This window comes from Pelecanus crispus, chromosome 6 (assembly GCF_030463565.1).
Source record: "Pelecanus crispus isolate bPelCri1 chromosome 6, bPelCri1.pri, whole genome shotgun sequence".
Taxonomy (NCBI): domain Eukaryota; kingdom Metazoa; phylum Chordata; class Aves; order Pelecaniformes; family Pelecanidae; genus Pelecanus; species Pelecanus crispus.
Window position 1 is genome coordinate 21,499,026 of NC_134648.1, and position 21,522 is coordinate 21,520,547.

The 21,522-nt window shown below is 40.3% G+C and overlaps 1 protein-coding gene across 1 annotated transcript in view; it reads right to left on the reverse strand.

Moving 5' to 3' along the window:
• Positions 1-21,522, reverse strand: part of LRRC56 (leucine rich repeat containing 56) — a 53,858-nt gene that overhangs the window by 25,209 nt on the left and 7,127 nt on the right. Inside the window, exons 2-3 of the mRNA XM_075713366.1 lie at positions 17,907-17,994; positions 9,698-9,758 (exon numbers count right to left, since the gene is read on the reverse strand). Of these exons, the coding sequence (XP_075569481.1) occupies positions 9,698-9,758; positions 17,907-17,994 (149 nt within the window). The remainder of the gene's footprint in view (positions 1-9,697; positions 9,759-17,906; positions 17,995-21,522) is intronic.

The following is a 21,522-nucleotide window of genomic DNA, read 5'->3' on the forward strand; positions in this document are numbered from 1 at the left end:
ACATTGTACAAACAATCTGGTATCACTGTTAAGTACAAATGGTAGGAAATTAAACGGCATTTCACAAGACACAAATATATAGATCTACAGTTTTCTTTCAAACTGTGTTGAGACTAACTCTTCTTCTGCACCATTAAGTTATCCTGGGAATGCAAAAAGGAAAAAAAACTCAGTGAAGATGGCTATGAGTGGTATTTAATGAGTGTATAAGGTAGAGAGAGATGACTTCCCCTAATTATAACACTTTGTGAGTTTAAAAGTAAATACCAGTTAATCTAAACTGTTTAATAAAAAATAATGAGATTCTTGAAAACAAAACCCCCAATCCACTCAGAAAAGAACTGCACTTTTACCTTAAAGTAGTGGGAAGAATCACTGCATATTGCAGATTAGAGCAAATACTCAAAATATACAGAATTTGCTTATTCACATAAATGAACTTTACAGAAGGTCCTTTTGACAATGGTGGCTGTATTGTTCAAACACATAAAAGTGACAATATAAGACTCATTATACAAATAAGCACATTTTCAAATATTTTTAAAATCCTGCAGCATGATTTAGCAACTGTATCTTAATTATTTTATAAAGGATAAAATTTATGTCACTGATTATTACTATTTCTAGGGTCAAAATTTAACATGTGGCAATAAAACTTTTTTTTCCTTTAATTTCAGAAATTCTTATGGAACAAATGTTATGTTTTAAAACTGGGTTTACCTTGGGATGCTGAGAGCAAGAACTTAAAAAAAAAGTCTGTGGGACCTTAATAGGGATAATTACTGTAATTATAAATAAGGGCAAGATAAACTAAACAATAAGCAGAGTAAACTAAACCTCTGAATGAGGTGAAGCAGTAGAGTGGCGTGGTAGGACTGTGAGGTTGATGAAATTCAAACCAGGAGATTCCACAAATGGTCTTTCAAACACGCAATCCTTCATAAAACTTCTGTTACCAAAAGTGGGTGGTAGGTTTCATTATCAGACCTTTGTGTTCAGGTTCTCACCTCCACGAGAAGAACATACAGTGCAGCTGAACACTTGACCTTCACCTCCTAAAACACCAAGGCATTTCTGTATTTCTTTTTGCAGACATTGATCCATCCCTAAGAGACCTGATGTGCCCTGTAAAGAACTCAGGGCAGAAGGATAAAACTTTGCCAAACAGCAAATCAGAAATAAATCTAGAGAAAAAAAGTGTGCATGTATTTTAGGGGAAAAATAGCAACAGGTCCTTTGTGTGCAGTAATAGAATCATAGAATCATTTAGGTTGGAAAAGACCTTTAAGATCATCCAGTCCAACCATTAACCTGCACTACCAAGTCCACACTAAACCAATCAAGGGTAGACTAGACTAAACCATGTCCCAAAGTGCCACGTCTACCCGTTTTTTGAACACTTCCAGGGATGGTGACTCCACCACCTCTCTGGGCAGCCTGTTCCAATGCTTGACTACCCTTTCCATGAAGAAATTTTTCCTAATATCCAACCTAAACCTCCCCTGGCACAGCTTGAGCCCATTTCCTCTTGTCCTATCGCTAACTACTTGGGAGAAGAGACCAACACCCACCTCACTACAACCTCCGCTCAGGTAGTTGTAGAGAGCGATAAGATCTCTCCTCAGCCTCCTCTTCTCCAGGCTAAACACTCCCAGTTTCCTCAGCCGCTCCTCATAAGGCCTGTGCTCCAGACCCTTCACCAGCTTCGTTGCCCTTCTTCTGTATTCACAGAAAATAAGAACAACTGAACCAACTCCTGTGTGGAGAATATTTTATAGAAATTAGATTATAAAAACTGATTGTACACTGAAATTCTATTTATTTCTTCATTGCTTATTCATACTGCTTGGCAGTTAACAACTGATGAATACAACGACATAGCTTAATTTCCCTCCTAACCTGACTCCCTCCCTTTTTTAAAATCAGCATTTACCTTGCATTCCAAGAACATAATTTCCCACTGACTGAATATAATTATTTTCAATAAAAAACCCAAACAAGCTACAGACAAGCCACTCTCTTGTATGAGAGAATCAAAACAACCTACAAACCCATTAAACTAACACTAAGATTATTTTCCTACCTACGTCCACGAAGGAGGCCCCATCCCTAGAAACATTCAAGGTCAGGTTGGACGGGGCTCTGATCCACCTGATCTAGTCAAAGATGTCCCTGCTCACTGCAGGGAGGTTGGGCTAGATGATCTCTAAAGGTTCCTTCCAACCTGAAGCATTCTATGATTCTAAGACAACCCTTCCACAGTTGGATAGCTCCATTGGCAATGGGGTAATTGCTACCGCTTCCCAACCCAGTTCTTTAGGTTTTCTCAGATGACAATTATAACCTTTCTTGCTCATGACTGACTAAAATGAACATTTAGGTGTAAATTTTTGTAAGTGATCCCTGACATTGACAGCTGAAACACAGCAGCTGCAAACCCTAACAGTCAGGCCTGAAAGTACTTATTTGCTGGCAGAAATCAGCTAGTTATTACCAATGTTTTTGTTTATCATATTATAGTAGCCATCCAGAGTATGTAAGTGAGATCATGATCCCATTAGGCAAAGCCTTGTACATAACTCATTCAAAAGACTGCCTGCCCCGGAGTAATATATAAAGTAAACAACTGAGATTGAAGAAACGTCAAATTTCTACAGCTAACCCAGGATGCTGTAGAAACAACAGCTAACACAGGAACTGAGTCGTATTTTTGAAGTCCTGGTCCAATGGCTCAGCCACAAAGCCTAGTTTTGCCACAGCCTAGTCTAGCCAAAGCCTAGTCAGCCACAAAGCCTCTAGTCATTGCCATTGCTATCTCCAGCTGGTTCAAAGAGTAAAGCTGCCCCTGTAATCCCAGAGACTGGAATCAGGTGAGCTTGTGGACTCCTAGAAGTTACTTATTCACTAAAAGCAATAGGTGCATCGTAAGTAATTACTACTTGTAAGCAAACAGTATTTGTAAGACCAAAACACCGATTAATACAGAATTTCAGAGGTTCCTTTTGGAAATGACAAAAGCTTTTATCTATGCATTTTCTTGATGAAGGAAAGGAAAGAGAAATGGTGTGCAGAGGGTGAGCACCAGAGATGTGGCTTTTGCAGGTGTGGGTGCATCCACTTGTTTCTGCTCTCTGACCTTAAAAGAGTAAGGGCTGGATACTTCTTATGGGACCAAATAGTCTACCCTCAAATGCCAGAGAAGGAAGGCAGAACACCTCTATCCTCAGACCTTCTCACAAGAAGGGAAAAGCTGAGAAGTGTCTACTGTCTCCCCTCTAGTCCCCTGATCCACTGGAACACACTATACTGTCAGCACATCTGCAGCTCAGGAAGTGCTCGCTTTGAGATGAGCCACATATCCTGGCTGGACAACACCAAGTGAAGCTGGACTCCAGAGAAAATCGTAGATGGAAAAGGTTTGAGGACTTCATGTCAACAAGCCCAGGCTCCAGCAGAGGTATTTACTGCTCAAATACTCAACAGAGCTACGTTAGCAAGGTAATGGCTGAGGCAGCAGTAAAGAGAAGCTGAACTCTCATCTCGGATGAGTGCAAGGCAAGAGACAACAGCCTGAAAAGAAAGGCCACTTTTTACCAGAAATACTCAAAGTGGTGTGTCTATTCAGATAGTGGGCAGAGAAGGGGCACAATTTTTTACTAAATGATGGGCTTACCTTACCTTGCAGGTGTTTACTGGCAGACTTGCTGCATGCATTATCTATTATTTATTTACTTTGCTGTTTCACTAGCCATGTTCACGCTGCAAAAACTGTTGTGGTCTCTGATGATCCTCTTATGGTTTTCATGCCCTGTATTGTACCACAGCTTGGATCACAAAATAGAAAAATGATAGCGGTGCCCCTCGGGTAAGAAACCTTACGTCCATGGAACTGCTCAGGTGACAACAAGAGGAGATTATCTCTGCTCTGTCTAAGATGAGATAAATGCACTAGATCCTCCCCACTGACCCTGTCATGACCAGGAGACTTTTAAACTTGGAGCTGCAATGGTAGGATCTGCCTCATAACCCTGTTCTTTACAGGTACGCTCTGTACCTGACAGCCTGAAATAGGTGGCAGGGGAGCTTCAGCTAGGGAAGGCTGCATAAAATGTAGTGCTGAAGGCAAGAACCATGGAAAGATGCTGCAAGGCCACAAACTTGTTTTGATGTCCTCTGTGGTAGCTGCAGAATGGAGCCTGAGCTCCAGAATCACAATGGTTCATTTGTACAGAAAACAAGTTCAGCTTCCCTTGCTGGTGAATCAGCCCATCAGAATCCCTGATATCTAAGGTCATAAAGACATTCACACTCTCTACTTTGGGCACCTGACCTGGTGAAATTAAACCAAGACAAGACAGAGGCATTACATTACCTTCCTAGTCAAGGGAGAACTAGGCATCTCTGACAGGTCTACCCAGAACTGATAAACGGTCAGAGCAATTGGATTTCCTTGGGGCCTAATGCAGACAGGCTGATTGTGCTTTACTGAAAATAATCCACTTGACTAAAGGTAGCTGTATTTCTGTCCCCAAATCATTACTTTTTATCAATAATATGAATGTCCTTAAAACTGTCAATGCTAAATAAAACCTGAAGTCACAGCAATTTTGCCAAGGTTTGTAATATTCCCAGGGATCTGCAGGCATTAATACAGAGATTAAGATTCAACTCAAATGCTTTCCTAGCTCCTGGCAAGAACCCAAAGTCCTCAAAGAACATGTTCTTAAGATAGACTTCATAGCAACCTTAACTGCTGAAGGACTTTCAGGCTGGCTACACAAAAGAAACAACAGAAACACTTCCTAAGGAAACTAGGTTGCATTTGAAATCAAATGCTTTGCCCATCCAGAAAAGCAAATGTCAAAGCAAATAGTGATGCTCTGGGCACTGAAATATGGACATGAAGAGATTCACCCAGACGAAATCAGAGCAGTGGTTCTCTGACTGCATGTGTAAGTACAACCTAGAGCAAGAGCACTCTGATCCCTCATTAAACACTGTAAGCAACTACTGTAATACAAATAAATCATCTGTTGACAAACATTTGTATCTTTAATGCAAACTAAATAACTTGATTACAGAAAATATTTTGGGATTGTATCTATCATAAAAGCAACGCTGATCCTTGTTGCACAAAACTTGTTTCATTTATGTCTACTACCTATGTTACATGCATCAGACATAGTAATCCAGTAATTGCAAAAAATTAGAAATGACAGGCAGAAGAAAAAGCAAGCTGGAGAAAAAAAAGAGCAAGAAAAGAAATAAGTAAAAATGACAAGGAAAAACAAATTTAGGGGAATGATGCCCCTAAATATCTTCTGTTTGAGAGAAAATGATCCCGCAAGTAGTGGTTGCCTAGACACACACTATCAGCAACACATCAAATTTTGGGCTGATCAGTGTCACAGCTCAGTCTTATACAAGATGGTGTAACTTGGTCCAGATCCAGCTTGGACTAGTGTTCAGTTTTCAGCCTATAAGCAGTTCCACTGAAGTCAAACTTCTTGTGACTTTAAGACGTGAGCATTTGTTTAAACTCTTTGTTGGATAAGTACCAAGGAGTAACATTACTAAGTTCAAATTCCTAAAGATCCTGATTCAGGTCTCAAAAATATTTTTAAACATTGGTTTAAAGCCCTTGCCCTCAATTCTTTATTAGTTTGGCTCTGGTTTCTTAAAGTCATGAAATGATCAACAAAATGCTTACTCAGATCACTTGGCTCACATTTTTAGTCATTTTTTCCCAGTCAAGAGGGCTTGAAACTTTTCAAAAAGTGAATACAGAGATTGCTGTGTAGCCAGTCTTGTCCCCAGAAGCTGGTATTAAAAAAAAAAAAAAAAAAATCTGTCCTAAGACTCATAAAAGCATAAGAATTGTTAAATTTGAATGTACTCTGCATCTCGCTCATTTGAACCTTCAGGACAGCTGTCTCATTTCCACTCTCCCATGACAACTTTATTGACCCAAATGGACCAGCATTACTGTCCTCTTGTTCTGGGGGACTCTTCTGCAATAGGGCAAGAGCAATTTGAGAACTGCATGCAATGCAGACTGCAGCAAAGAAAAGTCAGCTCTACCTGGATGAAGGAAATCTGCTTTCTTTTCCCTATATCCCTCATGCTTACTTTTGTCCTTACATTCTGCAGTCTCTGCATTTTATCTGACTTAAAATATAATAACCTCTTTCTGTTACAAGCAGTTGCTTAAGTAGCCCTGGGAGAAGACCAGTCTTCTGCTGGCTACAATGCGTAGACCTGAAAGGGAGGAAATGAACTTCAGCTGGTGAAACAGCTTCTGCTATGAACTTATGGGAACCAGTTCCTGAGATTCCCCTATCTGATTTAAAAGCCCTTTCATAAAGATAACTATCTAACATTTTTAAACAGATCTTTTCATTCATCCCTGAATTGAGAATAAAAGCAATCTGATAAAAAATACATAGGCTACATGCCAAAGCAGAAGCAGTAATTCATTGGCCTTGAAATATAGTTCTTTTACTGGAAACATTACAAAGATGAGGACCGTGTGTCATCACAAAAAAAAAAGGCAGTTTTAAATAGGCACTCGTCTGAATAGGCTCCATGTTTCATCCTCAATTATCAGTTCATAAATCTAAAATTTCTTAGCTGTTAGTAGATGGGCAAAGGTCACCAAACAAGGACCTCATAAAATTAGTGCGATTTAGAAAATTAACAACATCTGAACTAATTTCTTTCCATAGTAAACTGGATTTTCCAGAACTGTTCCCCTTTAGCAAAGGGCCAGTAGAAAACTAAAACCCAGAAAGAGCCAAAAAAGAAGTTATCTTTCAGCTGCCAAGATGGATTATCTGCAAATAAACTTGGATATATTTTCCTTATGGATTAAATTAAATAGTTGATAATGATATCCTGCACTTACATGTAGCCTTTCAAAGCTTCAAGTATTCAAAAGTAATGCAAGCTTTAGGAGGGTTGGGAAGGGACCACAAATTTACAACTAAAGTAGATGAACCACATTCCCCATCAAAGGAATCAGAACTCCTTCAGGAACTACCAGAAAAAGCCAATATCCAAACTCATGGACCTAGGAAGCCTTGCTCTCCCATAGAAAATTGTAATACACGAGTACCTTGATTCCTCACTGCCCGAACATCCCTCCTTTGATTTCTATCGAACAGCGAATGGCAACACACACCTCAGCATCCTCACAACTTAAGTTCCTATGTGAGGTTGACAGGAGTAAACATTTTAGAAAAAAAGCCAGTAACTAATGTCAGGATCAGAAATCCTTATTTTGACATCTCCCTAAATGCAGTTTACTATCAAAAGAGTTTTTCCCCCATTTTCAAACTGAAAAAAGATGTTTTAATTCCATTTCACCCTAAAATAATTAGGAAATTCTACTCTGCGAGACAGAATGAAACAAAAATAAACTGACAAAAAGCAAGTTTCCCATCTTATTACCCACTCATGCATATACACTGGCAGTCTTTTATGCATAATGATTCACCATAATACATTTTTTTTCATGTAATATAGCATGAAAACAATGTCTGCTTTTAACATCCCAAGTATATAAGAAACACCCTCTATCTTTTGCCTGCTTTTCTGTCCTTACCTTCTTTTCAGTAAACAAACCAATCTTCCAGTCTGTCCTTACAAGAAATTTCTTGTTATCTGCTGCCCATTTTCAAATTACAGCCACAATGGTTCTGACCTTATGGCTGAGAAAGTCTGTGGGAATTACTTTTAGTGAGAAGGAAGAACATTTTTTCTATCATCCTCAAAAACTTCAGTTGCAAGGGTTTGGTCAAATACAACAAAATAATCACTTTTTGGACAGAATGCAAACATCAACAAGTTTAATTCAGTAATAAGATTTCTAAACATTTTTAAATAAATGGCAACAGCCTGCTAGAATGGAAGCAGCTATGTTACATTAGCTATAGCAGACATCCCTACTGCTGTGACAGCAATGTTGCTTTAATGGGCATTAAATTGACATGATGCAGACATCCAAAAATAAAGTTCAAGTACCCAGGCTGTGCTTGCATGGGCTGTGCCCTTAAGTGATCTGTGTTTATCAATGACAGATTGTCAAAGATGGGAATTAATAAAGGAAAGCTACTGCTGTACTATACTGCCTGACTTCTGGTCTGGGAGAGCTAACAGAGTTGTATTCTTCCTTTACCTTTTCCCCAACAATTGCATTTAACCAGCACATAGAAAGCACACTTATTTAAAGGAGGAGTGGGTAGCTTTTACTGGGGTTTGTGTGCCTGGGAAGCGTCACAATATTAGACTTGATATCCAAGCCAAAACATATTTACGTTATAGTTGATCAAATCAAAACTTGAGACCAAATGTTACCTGCATCAAGGACCACAAGGATGTCAGGTCACAGAAAATGGTTTGCCAAAACTTTTCATGACAGAAGTTAAGAGTCTCAGAATACAAAGGGATGTGCAAAATCCTGCTAAGTCAAATAAACTAAACAGTTTTGTTTTCCTGAAATGCATTCTGTATTCAATACCAACAGAACTAGTGAAAACATTTTCCATGGACACATTTTAAGAGAATATGGATTTTTGATGAAACAAAAGAACTCTTTTAATTTTTTTAATAATACAATGTTTTTATATATTGCCAAAAATGTAATTTTTTTCACCCACTACTTACTCCTCCATTGCAGTAATGGAGCAATTTCATGCTTATGACAATGGTTGGTTGCCATTAAAATAATTGCAGCAATGTAGAATAACCACTTTTCCATTTTACAGATGAGAAGGTGGAAAAAAAAAATTTAGACTGCAAATACTTTATCTCATCAGCAGAACAAGAGAAAATAAGATCGAAGTGTGACAACTGAAGTTCATTAGCTACTTCAGGGACGAGAAGAATTTATTGCTGTTTCCCATCAGGGAACATGTTTTCCTTAACAAGAATTAGCAAAATAGCTATTTTTTTTCCCCCAAAATTTAGCAGATAGCCACACAAAGCCAGAGAGCAGTCCTGTTTAACACAAAGATGGCCTTTTACACAGCCCTTTACTGATATGAACTGTATATTTCCATTATGCATTAGTTACCAAGAGTAATACAGATGTCGGCACAGGAGAGAGAAGACAGCTCTGCCTCCTCCTTGCAACAATTCTCACTTCTACCTTCCCAACCTGCCAACTCCCCAGTTCTCTGGGACAAAACATGTGATGCTTTCATGGAGCTCAGCAAGCCAGGGACACGCAGTCTTCATAGCAGCTCTCATAAACCCAACTTCATTGACTTCAATAGAGCCAAAGTGATTTTCATCAGCTGAGGAACTGGTCTGACCTGTATAGAACAGGCTACTGTGCACAACAAAAGCCCAAAGGCTGAAACAGTCTGAAATCCAAGTGCCTAGACATAGATAACAGGCAAATTTCTAGCTCCTTCAAATTTGCAACAAATTTCCATGGACTTCAGCATGACAGAAACTTCCCTGGTGGCAGACTGGGGCTAATTCATTGGCATCATTGCAGCTACACTGATTTATTCCAGCTCAGGTCCTGTCCTTAAACTTATGTGACTGCGGAGCATATATTCATGACCTAATCCGTTATCACCGCATGGGGAAATGGCAGAAATGAAAGCAGCACAAATGAAGATTTTATCACTTAAGTACAATTGAGAGCTGTTATTCTTTATGTTGATTTCAGTTATCATTCATTTCTTACCTCACAGACACAAGCAAGCTATTGTTCAACTTCAGTTCTCTCAGATTAGGTAGGTAGGTACCTATGGGAACAGAATAAATAATCACTTTGCAGACCTGGGAGTAGAGTAAAGGAAATTTCTGGCAATTACAAGTTGAAGCATCTAATTTTACATGCATTTCTTACCTGTTTCTGCCAGACCTGTGCTGGACCTCTTCTAAGACAATTAATGAGATTATTTCACTCAAAAAATATTTCACCCTTTGCATTTTTGCAACATATATGTATTGTCTGCATGACTACCCAATTATAACTTTTGGAACCCCTCTCTGACAATTGTGACAGAGCACCTTTCCAGACAGACAACAACAGAAACTGGCTTGATGGGTGACTGTTTTCTTTGGTGTGATTCCCAACCCTTACTGACTATTAACTGAGTGATACTCTGAAGAGGTAAGGGATGGTTTAGAGTATAGCATTCCATGACCTCTGATTGCTACATAATGCTCTTGCTTCTCTCCCCAAAAATCTTTTTCTACCTATTTAATGGCAAGTAGTGATGGACTTATTGGATACACAGCTAAGTAACGCTTCTTCAAAATGTAATTTTGAGTCAAACAACAAAAGCATCATTTCCCATGTCACAACATCATCTTTTATAGTACAGAGGTCCCCAAAACGCTACTTATGTTTTGCCAAGAGTTGCCTTCTCCTTTTAATTTTCTGGATGTGATCCATTGTCTACTGTTGAGTTGTACAAGTTTCATATCTTTGAAAACCTCAGTATTCTGTTGTTTAATTTTGACTTTGACTAATGTTTTTTTCTACTCCTGAGACACATTTGCTTTTGTTTACTTCTACAGGTATCTCTGGACCAAAATCATAGACCAAATGCCTCCAAGCTAAAGAATAATTTGGATATAAGGTCAAGTCACAGGAAACATTTACTATTGACAACAGCAAACTTTTACCCATTCCCAGTAGCAGAGTTTACCCATGGCTGGCAAGTATCCTCCAGTATAACATGCAACCATGTAGAGGTAATACCAATTTTAGATGAACTGGATCATTGCTAAAATATTAAAATCTGCTCTCAGCAAATATTTTTATGAGTCCTCTGAGTAATCTCTCTCTGGCAAGGGTGATTTAGCAGGGTCCAGAAGGACATAATTCCAGCTCTTTGGAAAGGATCAAAAGAAAAAGAAAAAAAAAAAAAGAAAAAGAAAAAGGGAGGGGGAATCTCAAAAGCAAACAAAGGAGGTCATGTTGTTTATCCTATTTCCCCAAACAGAACAAGAGCACTTATGGCAAAAACATTTTAATAAATCATGTTTTAGTAGAAACGTTATCTATATCTAATGCTATTTGGGAGTGATTATAATACACATATTGATCTTCATGCTATACTGCAAATATTTAACTTCATGTCTTTTGCAAAGCTCTTTAGAAAATATTAAAAATTCAAAACACATTGTGCAATTTTTTAGTATTATTTTTTAATCATTTTCCATAATCCATAAAAATTGTAGTACAAATTATAACACACCATCCTCATCCTGCAGGGCATACTTTCTCATGTCAAACAAGTTTTATAAAGTATGGCAACAAAATAATTTGGAGTTCCTGAAAGAGGAGATACTAGAATCTGTGTTAATTATTCACAGCAGTCTTACTAGCAACCTAGCAAAGACTTCCTCAGATATAATCCATGCACTAAGAAAACCCTCACAGAAAAAAATCAAAATCTAGATAAAAAAATTGCTGATCATTTCTGATAAGAAACCTGAAGCACAGAGAGATGAAATTACTTCCCCCAAAGTGTTAAAGGAAAGAACAAGAAGGATACAGTAGCCTCTCTAGTCCCAGCACAGCAGCAGATAATAGCCTTGCCACAGATTCAACCATAGAGGTTAAAAGGTAACCAAGCAAAGGCTATTGCAAAGCATTACAAAGCAAATGTGTTTTTAAAAACTAGTATTAAGCAGAAGATTTGAATGAGAAGTCAAGAAGACTAGCTCAAGAGAAATGGAGAGACTTGCTCAAGAAAAGCTTTCCACTGAGTGCATTTATGGTTGGTTCAGGAAAAAAACAACTATTAAAGGATTCAAAGAGGCAGAGTGACAGGCTGACGATACAATTTTCACATCTGGTTATTTCATTATTGTGACCTGATCCTCCATCTCAGACATTTTATTGTATTTTGGCACAATCTATGCCTGGAAACTTGTAGAGTGTTAAGCTCTAATGTGCTGGTTACTAGACTGAAATAAAAATATACTATGTGCAGTGGTGCAAAAATCTGCCAACAAGACTTTTGCAATCTATTTCTCCAATTCTGCAGGTTCTTCCCTCCTTTAAGTTTTATATTCAATATGTAATTGTTCTTTGGTGCTAAGAATTCAGAGTCCATTTGATTTTTCTGTTTTTTTAGAGTGCCAATTCCTTATATATAGATTAGAGACCAGAAGATTAAGTTAAGAAGAGAAAATTGTAAAACAAAGATGACAAAATAAGAGATCCATCCAAATGTAACAACATACTTGTAATTTGCTTAATTTTAACCCTCATGGCATCTTTCCTGAGAGCAAGGACACATTTTATTCTTATATTAACATAAAAATACTCTAAATATCAACAATATTAACTTCTAATATCAATTTTGAAAGTACAAACAATATATTCCTCATCCTGAAACTGCCTTCATACTGTATAATTTTGATTTTTAAAAATGAAAATGGTCCAGAAAAATGCTGATGACCACAGTACAAGGCTGAGAATTCAGAATGGTGAGCAATGTTATCTCATCTGTCTACGATTCCCTTTCACTAAATACCCTTATTGTTATATGGCTCTGAAATGACTAACCACCAACAATGTACTAGTGTTAAACTATTCTACTGTACTATCCCAGTGGAACAAAACTAAATGAAGAGCAGAAAGAAATCAAAGTGTAAGGTAGGTGAATAAAAGTGATACATGCACACTGAACAACATTGCCTTAAGTGCTGCACTTCACAAGCAGGGTAGCAATGCAGATGTCTTTCTGAGCTGCATTGGTCCAGCAGGTGACATTTAGATAACTGACTAGGAGTAAGGAGAAAACAGGCAAGATGCTGGTTTTATTATATTCTACAAACTACACCACTTGTATTTATATCACTTGTTTACATTACAATGTAGTCTTTAGGTAGAATGATATATCTTGGTTTTCTATTGTTAACAAAAAATCATCATGGCTTGACTTCTTATGCCTTCTGGAATATGGACTAGTGAAAAACATACACAAAATAAATTACTGACAAATGCTTGCGTTGGTATCAGGCAACCTACATGTTCTGTTGATCCTACAGTACAAACCAGGCATGTGAACACAGACTGCATTCTTCTAGCAAGAGCAACCTGATACGTAAATTAAACAGGCTATTTAATTCACTTAAGCTGTGTTTGATCAAGTAAGATAAATCACCTTGATGTTATTTCCACACATGTTCTAAATGTGCATTTTTTGCACATTTTTTGGGGTGAATTGGGCAACACAACTGTAGACAAGACTGCAGCACTTGCAGGCAAAACCAAACTAGCTGCAGTCTAGCTACCCGAGATGAGAGTCTCACAAAAAAACATATCAGTGCAGGGGTTAACCTAAGCTCACTGCCCCACTATGTACTTTTAGCTCCTGGAGACCCCGCCCAAGGCCTGCTGCAGCGGGTGCTGTGGCACCTTCTCAGCAAAGCTGGTCAGTACCAGCTAAACCAAGACCAGTAGGGACGCACATGCTGAACTCACGCCCCTGCACTGGCTTCCTGACCACGCAAACACCTGCTGCTGTGACACTGGCTGCCAACAAATGTCTCTCAGCTTTGCACCAGGAATACCAACAAAGAGAGCAAGAGGAAAGAGACGATGACCCTGCATGAAAAATAACGCATGCCTACCTCTGAACCTTTAGCAGAGCTTTTCCTTGATAAAATGTGTGTAAGGGAAGCGGCAGTCTCCAGACACATAATCAACTTAGCCTGGCCACTAGCAGGCAACAATTCAATAAGTACCAGCGAACAGCACTGTGGGTAACTTGATTTGTAGCTATTAGAATCACTTAGAAATAAGAGAACTACACAGTGTCTTAAGTTACTCTATCCCACCATTACTTTCAACAGGAATTTCTACAAGCTGGTCATGAATGTAGTCCCAGATCTGTCAGCAATCAAAACCGAAGGGATAAGCTAATGAAAAGGAAATAGTCCATCTGTTTGAGTATGAACTGAAGCCTACATGCAGCTGAAGAGCACAGAAGTCAAGTCCAAGATCTGCAAAGCACGATACAAGACTTGCCAGGGTGGTTCAGCTTTTCATCTGTCACTCAGCAAGGTGCACTGAAAACAAACAGCTAGAGATTTCAACAATTGCCCCAAGCCCCGCTAAGACTCAGATTCAAGCTCTGGCATGAAGACCAAGGGCAAGTCCTGCCTGACCAACCTAGTGGCTTTCTATGAAGGAGTGACTGCATCAGTGCACAAGGGAAAAGCAATGGATGTCATCTACTTGGATTTCTGTAAAGCCTTCAACACAGTCCCCCACAACATCCTTCTCTCTAAATTGGAGAGATATGGGTTTGTTGGGTGGACTGTTTGTTGGATAAGGAATTGGCTGGATAGTCACATCCAGAGGGTCGTGGTCAATGGCTCGATATCCACATGGAGACCAGTGATAAGTGGAGTCCCTCAGGGTCCGTACTGGGACCGGTGTTATCTAACATCTTTATCAATGACATAGACAGTGGGATCGAGTGCACCCTCAGCAAGTTTGCAGATGACACCAAGCTGAGTGGTGCCGTTGACATGCCAGGAGGATGAGATGTCATCCAGAGGGACCTGGACAAGCTGGAGAGGTGGGCCTGTGCAAACCTCATGAGGTTCCACAAGGCCAGGTGCAAGGTCCTGCACCTGGGAAAGGGCAACCCCTGATATCAATACAGGCTGGGGGATGAAGGGATTGAGAGCAGCCCTGTGGAGAAGGACTTGGGGGTACTGGTGGATGAAAAGCTGGACATGAGCCAACAATGTGCGCTTGCAGCCCAGAAAGCCAACCATGAGGCCTCACCTGGAGTACTGCATCCAGCTCTGGGGCCCTCAGCACAAGAAGGACATGGACCTGCTGTAGCGGGTCCAGAAGAGGGCCACAAAAATGATCCGATAGCTGGAGCACCTCTCCTATGAGGCCAGGCTGAGAGAGTTGGGGCTGTTCAGCCTGGAGAAGAGAAGGCTGCGAGGAGACCTTATTGCGACCTTCCAGTACTTGAAGGGGGCCTACAGGAAAGGTGGGGAGAATCTTTTTAGCAAGGCCTGTTGTGACAGGACAAGGAGTAATGGTTTTAAACTAAAGAAGAATAGATTTAGACTAGACATAAGGAAGAAATGTTTTACAATGAGGGTGGTGAAGCACTGGAACAGGTTGCCCAGAGAGGCAGTGGAGGCCCCATCCCTGGCAACATTCCAGGTCAGGTTGGATGGGGCTCTGAGCAACCTGATCTGGTTAAAGCTGTCCCTGCTCACGGCCGGGGGGTTGGGCTATATAACCTCTAAAGGTCCCTTCCAACCCAAAGCATTCTATGATTCTATGACTTTCCTTAATTTTAAAACTGATCACATGACAGTATTTTAATGTTGGTCTTTTCATGTTTTAGCCCACACCCTGTCGCTAAGAAATGTAACTGTTCCTTCCTATCATGTCATGCTGTTGCGTAGAGGCTGACCTGACAAACTGGGAAAGCTTAGCAGGATGGCGCTTTAAAGTTTAGCACATCCCAAAGTGGAATGCTCATAAGAACAACTCAAGCAACATGTTTTAAATCGCTCTGGAAATCTTGCTAAAGGAGATGTAGGCCCTCAGTGCTTGTGTTACAGTCTGTGTATGGCTGTGAACATTGAAACGTTTCTCAAGTAGAAATTGTGGTGTAAATTTGGGATTCAAGTGCTGCAAGGTTCCAGGTGACCCGGAGTCATGTGCAGTCTAGTAGCTTTCAACTGTTTTACCTGGCCATTTAAGAGCTTGCACGGCCTATTTTATCCTTACACATAAAAACAGTTAAAACAATATTGTTTGCTGAGTGTGAACTGATCATCCAAACAAATAATCAGTTGATGATAAAGATGCTCTTACCCACGTTCTGCAACTGAGGAATACAGTGAGAGCAAGGTTATGTGATTTAATATGGCTATAAAGAAAGCTAAGTAGCCAGGTTTGGAATGCAAACAGAAACACCAAATGGCAGCGAGGTCCAGGCTGAAGGGGACAGCTGGAGATCTCTAGCCTAGCCTCCTGCTCAGAGCCAGGTCTTCTGTGAGACCAGACCAGGGTGCTCAGGGCTCTACCCAGCTGGGTCTTGAAAACCTCCAAGGATGGAGACTCCAAACCTCTCTGGATAGCCCTATTGCTCAACTGTCCTAATGGTGGAAAAGCTTTTCCTTCTGTCACACTGGAACTTCTGTCATTCCAGCTGGTCTGGTTCTTACCCTACTCCTTTCCTCAGGGTATTTATCCAGATCCCTGTGACTAGAGACCAGGTCAGCAGCGCAGTTTCAGGGGCAGGCAGCCAGAGAGGAGCATGCAATTAGCCCAACAACTTCAACAGCAGCCTTGGTTACACCGTTCACATTGAAGGTGCAAACTACCCTGCAATACTCCTAAAAATGTAGGCCTTACTCCATGTGCCTAAAAATCAGCTGTTATACGAAAAAAAATGTAAGGAACTGATGATCACTGGAAAGCATTAAGTGGCAAACTTTCTGCCCTAGCCACCTGCTGACATTTGCAAAGACATTTTCACAGGGAGGAAATTCAGAAATGCACTTTAATAAAAAAGGACAGAAGGAAATTCAGGATGGTCTTGGTGTTCTGTTATTCTCAAAATAACTCTTGGTGCAAACAGTGGGCCATAAACAAGATGGAAATTGTTTGCAACATGGGAATAGTGTTCTGTATTCTGTAAAAGTTGCAAAAGCCTAACCATGGGGAGCATAAAGACAGGGATTTATTCCAGTAATGGAAAGGAAAGGGAAGTACAGAGTGAAAAAGGTGAAACATTTTTCTAGCTTGTCACAGCTAATGTGAAATGGCATAGGAATGGGAGCACCACTTCGAGCATTGTAGAAATGGCATAATGAGATTTTCTTATCAACTGGAGGAAACATGACTGAATAGATTATGATCTCTGAAAGAAATGGATGTAATGTACCTTAAATTACCAAGTTCCTATCAGAAAGAGACCTATTTACAAAATAAACAGAATAACCAATAAAAAGTGGCTATATAATTCAAGACAAAATCCCCCTTCACTGTACTTGCTTAACCATTCTCGACAAATCAATATCAAAAGACCCACTAAAGCTAATTGGCTGTTACATTATAGTCATTTGCACATGCAAATGAACTGCTTGGTTGAAAATACCAGCACCCACTTCTGGGGACGTGACTCCTTTTGGCACAGAAAGTATTATCCTGCAGTAGTTACTCAGCTTCAACATAGCAGAAGATGGACTTGGTAGTGATGGGAATCCACACCACAGAAAATGACTGCCAGTACTGGAAATAAGGAAGGTTTCATATTCTCAGTGTTAACTCTGCTACAGAGGGATTTCCTTTGGTACTTCCTTACTTCCCCAGTGCAGCGATGATGACATAGAAATTAATCACAAGCATTAGGGCCATTTGGGGCTCATTAAAATGACCTATCTATAGGACCTTCCTCAAGCACATCATCCAGCACATCTTGATGAAGCAGCACAGGATGCAAAGACAGGCTGCTGGCAGCATGAGCAGCCTGATACCACTAGCGATTTCTCAGCCACAGGGGAATCTTACAGTGGAGAGAAACTGAACTTTGGCTACTCTTTCACTAGAGTAGCTCCAAGTACTCTAGAGGGCAAGATAATCAGTAAATGCTCATTTAGGGCCTAGAGGCATGTCATTCAAGAGGAATTTGTTCAGACTAATTGGCTTTAGACAGAAGTGGTGTCACTCATCCCATTGCCACAGTTTCCAGTCCTATTTAGAGCCTCACAGAAGAAAACAGAGATCAAGGAGTGAGAGGTACCAGGAAGATCATGTTTCAAGAGCTCTTGAGCAGGACAGTAGTTTATACTGGCTGTTGGTTTCTGAGTCCCCAGTCCTGCTTCAAGACATCATAAAGGAAAATTTGAGATGGTGAGCAGAAGATAAAGTGTTTTCTTACCAAAGTTTCCCAAGCTGTTCTCTCTTGTATCTACTTGCATCTCTAGGGCCTTCACTCGCTGCAGATCATCTACCCCTGTCAAAACTTTCTGTAAAGATAAACAGAGATATATGTGTACTCTCATGCAATAAACCAGATGACACCAGGAGCAAAAAGGTGTAGAAAGGTTTTCAATCAGTGCTTTGTCAACATATACTCCAGGTCAAAATGGCGAGACATGTGATCACATTGAAATTAATTTAGTATTCAAAGATTCCTCGTAGCTCTGAATTATTCTAGTCTCACATAACTTCCACATTGCTTAAAGAGTCAAGGCTGAGGTTACATTCAAGCTGCAAAATCAACAACAGACCTACATGCCAGTTAACTTCATTCAAACAGGATGTCCATACTTTAAGATTTGCATAAGTCGTACTAATCCTCAGCAGACAGGAAGTGTTACCCTTGTGTCACCTGTAATCAAAAAGGCACTAGGTAGTAAAACTCAACAAAATACACTCTTTTGCCTTTTAACCCAAAACTATGAAAAGGAAACGTGATTTTAGCTCAAGCAGCTCACTTCTCTGAAAGAAGACAACACTAATTACAAGAATTATGAATTCCTTTGAAAAGATCTAGGCAATGCAAATAGAAGCCTACAAAATCTTTCATTATTTTTGCAAAATCTTAGTAATAGGATCAACCACTGCATTAAGCAAGGGTGTGTGTGTGAATGCAGGATCTTTCCTACTATCCTAAAGTCTGTGTTGGTAAATACATGTAGATTTTGCCTTGGCAGAGGTAAACAGGAGGATAGAAACAAGCAGAAGCTACACGCAGAGGAGAGAGGGAAGCTCTAGGACAGACAGGGAAAACTACAGCAAGGCTGCGAAGTCCTAAGATGCCAGGCTGCAATTCCACAAGCAGCTGAAGCAATCTCACGTTACCACCACTCTCATACCCTGTTCCCTCCTGCTATGATCCAGCTCCTCTCTCCCCACATTCACTCATCCAGGCTACGTGTCCCACCACCTCCTTTGCATCAGCTTTGGGTACTTAGTGGACCCTTCCATGCATGAATTCAACAAAACAGACCAGGATGGAACTGCATCCTTTCTTCCTGATGGGTTAGTGGTTCTTGGAAGGGTTTGAAACATTCCTTGAGAGAAGAGAAACAAGGCTTTTATGTCACAATAACTGCCTGAAAGAGTTGATGCGCATAGTGATCGTGATACAACTGCTAAATTTTCATCTTTCTATGTCAAAAGAGTTAGAATGTGGGGCTAAAAAGTCCGCTTCAAAGAAATGGCTAACCCTGGTATCAGTGTCTCCTCAATGATACAATCAACAGCATGGGTTGAAAGAAGTATTGTCACCTGCCTTTTGCCCCTCTATTTAAGATAAGGGCAGGAAGTCATACAGCAACCTCCACATGCAGGAGACAAGTTTTCTTACTATTAAAAGTACGACATTCTTTAGTGTGTTTAATAAGGGGGAAATTATTCATTAGAATGGAATGTGTAGGACCACTTCTGTTTATGAGTTTGGGGAAAAAAAAAATAACAACAAGAACATCCAGTTCATTTTGCAGGGAAAAACGGTGGTTGCGACATTCCTGCTCATCAAGTATAATTTGTATGGCACACAAGCTACTGCAACTTCATTCACTCTGATGGTTCCACATCCTCTTACAAAGGACCAAACATAGTCTGAGTGTAACTGAGGTGACAGTTTAAAAGGGCATGGTTTCCTGAAAAGGCTGAGCACCCCTCCTCAAAAAACTGGCTCCCTTTGTAAGATCTTGACTTGGACTCCTAAGAAACAGAATTATCCAAAATCTTCAACTGCTTCTGAATTGTCTTTAAAACATTGTGTTTAAAATTATTTTTAATCTTATTTTTTTCAACTGTTATTTTAAGCAGGCTGAGCCTAAGAAGCTTCTAGACTTTCTTGCCTCCCCACTAGAGTATGAGAAACAAAGGTCTAAGTTGAAAACTTGGGAGTCCCCAATGGCATCCAGAAATTTACCTTCTATCTCCAGATGCAGCCACCACAAAAATGGTTTTGCTCCTGCAATGAAGACAAGCTTACCAACTACAGACTGCTTTCTCCTCGCAAATAAACACAAGATCCCTCACTGCAAGACACATTTTGCAGTAATCCTTTTTAGCAGATGACACTGTCTGTCATATAACACGAGAGTACGTGAGAAACAAGAGCTAGCTGACATCCTGGCATGCAACCACGCACTCAGATTGCTGGACTTGGACACAAGCTTATTGTCATTAAAGGAAGCTTCTTCTGAAACATACCTCCCCCCTCCCCATCAAAATAGTCTTAAGAGCCTTCATCATTAGAAAGAAAAATAGTCTTCATCATTAGAAGACAGAATAGGATGAGGTCTCAGAACAAGTAATAAGCTTAGGGTCATACACTTTTTCAGTAGAGTAGCAGAAGGTCCTGGCACCACAAGGAACTTTTGCCTTTTTCCTTTGCTGTCTCCAAGTTCCCTGTATGCTGTCCTTCCCCCTGCTGTATTCTAGACAGCCTCCTTCCACAGTTCTGCTCCTTGTTCTCCTCTTTCAAAATCCAAGCATAAAAGCTGCATAGAGTTATATTCTCTGCTCTTCTAGGGTTCCCTATTCCTTTTCCTCATACCAGGGATTACCAGTGTGCTTCTTTGCCCTCCTTTTCCTCTTCCAGATCCACCATTTGTACTTTTTCCCCGTCTGAGAGATGAACTGCTTAGCGCATCCATGTTTTGTACTGCAACAGGCAGAGCTGTAGCTCCAGTGCTGGAAAGGGTTATTGGCTGCCATTATCAGCTCTTTGAACTATAGTTAGCTGCCTTGAAGCATGTGCTAAACAGATGCGACAGACTCCATGTGTTCTCAGTCCCAACTTCCCCGTTCTGCTTTTCCAAGTGTCTCTGTGAAAAATTGCTGCCTTTCCATCTGCTGATGCTGAGGAGATGCTGGGAGAGTTTGGAACCAATTGGCTGTGGGTTGCAAAAGCTATCATACTACATGAAGGAAAGGAGAAATGCTCTTGGATTGAGGATATGAGCTCATTTAAAGGCACTAGAAGCACAGAGACCCCAGGTGTTGACTGCGAGCTAGTTAGCAAGAAAAAGGCCAGGGCGGCAGTTCAAGAGAAGGTTATATGGTGAACAGTTCCTGTGGAAGATAGTTAGGACACTCCTACTCCCCACAGGAGTGTCATACTCCTACTCCCCATATGCTGCACTTTCTTGCCTTGCTGGTGCAGCTGGAAGTGTGATACATCTCATGTGTCACAGCTAAAATGCTGGCACCAGGAATGGGGGAGATTTAGGGAAGGACATGGAAACATTAAAATAAAGATGACACATATTTAGCAGGATCTCCCTTTTATGTTGTTTAATTTCAAAGCACAGGAACCTTCGTCAAAGTTTGAAAGGAGGGATATTTAGGAAGAATCTTGCTGCTATTGGGTAGCCAAAAAAAAAAAAAAAAGGTCAAACACACTGAAGGGTGTGTCCATCAGCTTGGACAGAGTCTGGCACCACATGGGTAGAAGTGATGTTAAGGCGCTCTGCATCTCTTTGTTCCTAGGACCATGCCAGGTCTAGGACAGGCTCCTGCCCTAATTCAGAGGT